This window comes from Silene latifolia, chromosome 4, assembly GCF_048544455.1.
Source record: "Silene latifolia isolate original U9 population chromosome 4, ASM4854445v1, whole genome shotgun sequence".
NCBI lineage: Eukaryota > Viridiplantae > Streptophyta > Magnoliopsida > Caryophyllales > Caryophyllaceae > Silene > Silene latifolia.
Window position 1 is genome coordinate 104,541,219 of NC_133529.1, and position 5,869 is coordinate 104,547,087.

At 37.9% G+C, this 5,869-nt stretch overlaps 1 protein-coding gene across 1 annotated transcript; it reads right to left on the minus strand.

The window, feature by feature from the left end:
• Window positions 1–328: 328 nt before the first annotated feature.
• On the minus strand, window positions 329–5,177 carry LOC141653699 (uncharacterized). Its single transcript, XM_074461538.1, has 5 exons — window positions 4,700–5,177; window positions 2,591–2,652; window positions 1,865–1,955; window positions 1,384–1,486; window positions 329–1,146 (listed from the first exon to the last, which is right to left on the minus strand). Exons 1-5 carry the CDS (start codon window positions 4,897–4,899, stop codon window positions 484–486), a joined length of 1,119 nt encoding a protein of 372 aa, XP_074317639.1. The 5' UTR covers window positions 4,900–5,177; the 3' UTR covers window positions 329–483.
• Window positions 5,178–5,869: the final 692 nt, after the last annotated feature.

Consider the following 5,869-nt stretch of genomic DNA (forward strand, 5'->3'; position numbering starts at 1 on the left):
GCCGGGTATGCAAAGTTCCATGGTTCTTGATCCACTACGTTATACTTTGCCTTACTAGGTGGATTAGGATTCAAAAACAAGATCCGAATCTGTTCATTCCCAAGAGCGAGAATTCGTTTAGAATCCGTCAAGTATAAAATTTTAAGATTTAGATTGAAATCTTCAATGTGTGATTCACGATCGATTGGTCATCCCAAGTGTGATATACACGAGTAAATGTAAAGAGTAATCGGTCTCATTCCTCTGAGGAGGGGGGCTAAAATTGAGCTAATCAGAAGTTGGGCTTGTCATCCAACAAAAGTGGTCAGTATATATACTCGGGTTAAAGTTAGGGCTGCCCAAAGAACCATGTATTTTTCTTCGAAATTGTAACGGTGTAACCATGTATGTTTGCCAATGAACTAAACCAATATAACAATTAGGACTGACCATTTAATTTTACAACCCTGTACAGAATAATTCAAACAAGAGGAAATAAAAAACTTAAAGATCTTCGATCTCTTCTAGGGATGAAAAGTGAAATTCCATGCCATTCAAAACGTTCTGATCGATCTGAGTCGCTCTGACCGGGCACAGAAGAGAGTTTCCTGAACCTCGTCCGAAACTAATATCATCTGGGATAGAGCGGTTCTTTGATAGCTCCGTGCTTTCGGGTTTCTTGTATGATGTCGATTTTGCGCAACCTTTAATCTTGGTTCTTATCCGCATGCACAACTTTAAATCCTCCTCATTTTGAGAACTGTTCAGCTTGTCATTCAGCTCAGCCCAAGCTGAAGTCTTTCCAACCCAGCCGTATTTTTTATCCAAATTACCAGAACTTCTATTTGATTTATACATCTGAAGATTTCTCAACCCTTGGTCAACTGTCTGTCGAATTCTCTTCCGAAATGTATCGATTTCCAATGGGTTCGATCTTATTTTTGCCTTGATCTCTGAGACCCTCCTTGTATTCTCACCTGAAGTCATAGGTGGTTCTGACAACTGAGTACCATCATCTTCTGCCCTGTCAGAATACAAATCGAATACTTGTTTGAGTAAACTGATATTCTGCATGTAGCGGTCAAAAGCTTCATTTTCTGCTTCAATGTTGTTCTCTTTGTATTCCTTCAACTTAGCAAACCTCCATTCGTTTATCAGTAAAGCCTCCTGAAATAGGTCAAAACAAAATAGCTTATTATATTCATATATTGTATGTGCTTCTGGTTTGCGAAATAGCAGTCAGTCGAGGTAATTTTCATTAGTGGTTATATGGAAAGCCATAGTTCATCCAAATCCCGAACCTCACTTTAAGTGGGAGCCATTAAGGCGTTGGGATAATATTGTTGTCGAAATAGTTCAAAACACAAGCACTTAAAAACTAATCAATTGACAAAAGACACACACCGCCCTACTTAGTGGCTTCCTTGATCTCAGTGGGATGTGCAGGTTGCTGAACTGTGAGAAAGTGCTGGAGAGCTGCCGAACTGAAGTACCTTTAGCAGAAGGCCTGTAAACAACAAATATTGCCATCTTAAATATTAAAACTTAGAAGCTTCGAAGAGCAGAAAAAAAGTAAATAATGATCAAATTAATGATATTTCATCTCAACTAATACTTCGTTTAGAGTACAATTGGAGTTTCTCAGAGTAAAAAGAGTGTAAAAGGAAAGCAAAACAAGTGTTCTTTATCTATTTTACATTCTCTTAGAATTCCCTGCAACAAGATAGATGATAAGAGCCTCAAAAGGAAAGTTAGACCAAAGCAAATGAACAGAAGGGCTTTAAAGGATAGACGATTTTTTAGCAATAAAGTACACATCAGGCTCAGGATAACTACTTTCCAAAGGAGTAGGAGCAACAAATTGTAGCACTAGTGAGTTACTTACCCAGGGGGTGCCACTTCACTTTGTTGCTGCTGAGGAGGTGCAGAGTTTGCAGAAGATCCTCTATCTGCTAAGGTAGCATTTGGCTTCAAGACTGCACAAGAGCCCAAAATATTACTCACAAACTTGAAATTATCTGTTTGATGTTAGAATCCTAGGGCACATAATCTCAAAACCTCTATACAATAAGTTTGAGAGCATTGAACTGTACTGAACCCAACTTAATAGTAACAACAGTTTTGGGACTTTCTTCCGTTTGACATTTCCCTCCTCAACCATCAACACAGATCAAAATGACTCGCACAATGTAACGTATGTATTCATCTACGATGCTCAGTTACCAAAGACTATACAAATATAAATATATAAGCCACATCTTAGTTTAAAAAAGTAGGCCTGAGGCGCACTAATGTGCCAGCCAAATTGCCTCGGGAGCCTAAGGCGCACTGGATCCAAAAGGCGCAACTAAGGCGTATAAGGCACACCATGCGCATGAGGAGAATTACCATGCAATTTCGCAATTGTTTTCCAAATTCTTTTACTTTATCCTTCTCTTCTCCCCCTTATCCTTAATCTTCACTTACAACTGCATGTATGGATTAAAAATCATGATCCCAAGGAAAGATCATTTTCAAAACAAATGACACAGTAAAATAAGAAACTGTATACTATCAACCTATAGGTTAAGTACCAACAGAAAGAGAATCGATAAAGATAGAGTTCTCTTACCATGTATATGACAAGGATTCTGAGCTTTTGAGCAACAACTTTTGCAACACTGGAAAGGACACCTGAACTGAGACATAGGCTTATTAAAACCAGACAAAGGACACATTCACTAAATGCATATGGAGTATAATGTACGATCGAAGATGTATTGCCTTTCTTAGGGGTCTTGTATGTTAGACCAACCAATTAACCTAGGAAAATATAAGCAAAACATGAGGATTTACTATTTCACACAAGACTTGAATCAAGATACCTTCTCACCGACAATTAAAACTTACAAGCCACAAAAAATCTAGGTCTGATCGTTGGTTAAACTGGTATCTTAACCCACCCACCCCTCAATTGACTACACTCTTTGCTTACTCTTCATATCCCCAATCCCCCTCGGATTTATCAGAGATAACCTTAAGAGTTTCACTGTGTTACAAATACATTTTTAAAAGACGGAAGAATTTAATTTTTAGGGTGTTTAGAATGGGGATCTTGAGGGAAAGGGAGGGGAGGGAGGGGATTCCTTTGTTTGGATAGCAAAATGAAGGCGGAGGGATTTAGAGGGAAGGGGAAATGGAGCCATTTCCCTCCTCCAAGGTAGATCAAATTCCTCCAACATAAGGAAAAACTAGAAGAAGAAACTAATTTTACTCTACGTCTCTAAGTCTCTACCCCCTTCCCTCCATTCTCTTCCACTCTCCTTCCTTCCCTCCTGATACGCTATCAGGCATACTCTTGAATCTTAATGATATTCTTTTACCCTCTTAATAGCAAACTTGTGGAAATTTTAGTCTTGTGAGGCTGAAGTTTACACAAATTCAATTGTGTTATTACATTGAGGAGTTGTAGTGATATAGAACATTCATATTATTAATATTTTATATCTTAAGAAAGTGAAATGAAATAATACTAGGTAAATTCGTAATGGCATAACTATAGTACACGTAAATTGAACTTGTGTGCATCCTAAATGATATAAGCACATTTATTTGTATCATCCTACATCAAAAAAACGCATATACACACAGACATTAGCGTGCACCCTCGCAATATCCAAGTTTATGAGGAATCTCAAACCACATTTACATGTATCATCCTACACCAAACATACACACACACACAAAATACAATTACTCCCTCCATCCCATTTTCATTGTCCCCTTTTTTTCTAAAATTTATCCCCCTTTTATTGTCCCCTTACTTAATTTAGTATGATAAATTAGTAAACTACCACTAATACCCCTGAGTTTTTAACTACCATTCACCCTATCATAGAGTAGTAATTTTATCTTATTTGTTAAATCCTTCCCAAAAAGGAAGGTAGGACAATAAAGTGGGATGGAGAGAGTAGTATACATCGTAAAAAATCTCATCTACCTAGGTTATACATCATATGTGAGTAAACAATATCTACCAAAATCCCATAGCAGCACATTCTAACCTCAATCAAAAAGTCAAGTTTAGCATATGTTCAGAAGTACTATCTACCTTCTCTTTTGGGTCTTCTCTCCAACTTCTCCTCTAATACATGGTTAAATAACATTTATTTTACCCACTTCTTTTGACATTTTTCTAAGGAAAACAAGTATTATAAGCCGATGTGAGAGGATATGATCGGAAAAGTTTGAAGAAGGGTCAATAATTTCCTGCAAAATAGATAAAGCGCCTAGGAACGTCATCAAACAAAGAAAGAGCTTATTGGTTTCATACTCTCTTAGGGGTGGTCGTTAGGTTCAATAGCATGGAATGGAATGGATTGGAATATGAATCCATAGTGGTATGGGGTTCTAAATTCATTCCCTCATAAACTTGTTTGGTTTATCTTAAAATTGTAGAAGGGAGGAATGGAGTTTGATACCATTGGAGGAAGGTGGGTATGGGATTCCAAGGGGTTGGAATGGAGTTAAAATCCATTGGCTATCTAACGTCATTCCAAAACACTCCAACCAAACATTGGAATGGAGCAAATCCATTCCAAGAGAGCCAACCAAACACCCCCTTTATTCTTAGAAGTAGGAACGATTCATTTGAGTTATATTCATTAGAATTCGAAAAAACAAAGGGGTACTGCATATAAAACCTTTAATTCTTAAATTCGAGGAAGACTATAGAAGTTACCTAGAGCGAGCAACGTTGCCGCAAGTGCTACACTTAGGCTTGTTCAGTCCTCGGAGATTCTTCGTCGTGGCTTCGGAGCGTTGCAGTAATATCGACGGAACTGAAGTCGGCGCCGGTGACGGAGAGTGAGCGGCAGCGCCGACAGAGGTGGTTTCGGAGTCGTTGCTGCTTAGAATCGGAGACGATACGACTTCTGCCATTCTTGTTGCTTCGATTAAAGAAGAGAGAGTTAGATACGTGAAATTGGCGGTGTGGGGGGTTGAATGGAAGGTTTTGGGATTGGGAATATGATTTAGGGTTAGAGATTGGGGTTGGAATTAGAGCTTCAAATATGGTGGTTTAATGGCGGAGGACCCTGAAATTGTACTCGTGAAGAAAAAGAGCACAGAGACAACAACGGACAAACTGGATGCGATAACTATCCCGACGAGCTCAACAAAAATAATCGTTTTTTTTTGGGCAAAGAGAGAAAGATAGATTACAACATGCCAAGTTTAGCAAACATGTGCCCAATATTGTAACGGATTTTCTAACATGTGGCATAACCTAATTAGGGAAAAATTATTGAAAATATATATCATCACAAAAGAGTTGAAACTCATATAGTCATATTTACCATAATTAGTAAAATAATCTTGAAAATCTTTCTCTACTTAGGTTATTAACATGTTAAGGGCACATGTTAGAAAAACTCATATTGTAAACATATTTTTGGATCGTGAGTTCTAAATTCGACATTTTTTTATGGAAAATGAAAAGACGCCACCGGATGACACCCAATTTTGGCGTCACACTCTCACATGGGGGGAGTAGGGACCCCCTTCAATTAAGAATGCATGTGAGAGGGTGACACCCAATTTGGGCGTCACCCAGTGGCTTCCTATCACTGTCCTTTTTTTATCAAGCCGTAGTTATCGAAAAGATGATCGATTTGTAAAAAAAATCGTCACTTTCTGAACTCGTAAACACGAGTTATGGCCTAAAGTTTTCGGATAAAAAAATTGAGTAATTCGGGCAAAATGTCAAACCTCGGAGGGGTGCAGCGTGTATTTTCCAAAAATAATACTCCTTAAAAAAAAAAAAAAAAAAAAAAAAAAAAAAAAAAGTTGATCAAAAAAGTGTGTAGAATCCCCTATCTACCTTATACTCCCTCCTATTCTACATAAGTGT

What these genes read in the sequence shown, in the direction of transcription:
- LOC141653699 (XM_074461538.1), bottom strand. Translation starts at nt 4,899, where the DNA reads ATGGCAGAAGTCGTATCGTCTCCGATTCTAAGCAGCAACGACTCCGAA. An exon ending in GGCAACGTTGCTCGCTCTAG is followed by an intron (nt 2,653 to 4,699) that starts GTAACTTCTATA and finishes GTCTCAGTTCAG; the next exon opens with GTGTCCTTTCCAGTGTTGCA. An exon ending in AGTGAAGTGGCACCCCCTGG is followed by an intron (nt 1,487 to 1,864) that starts GTAAGTAACTCA and finishes TGTTGTTTACAG; the next exon opens with GCCTTCTGCTAAAGGTACTT.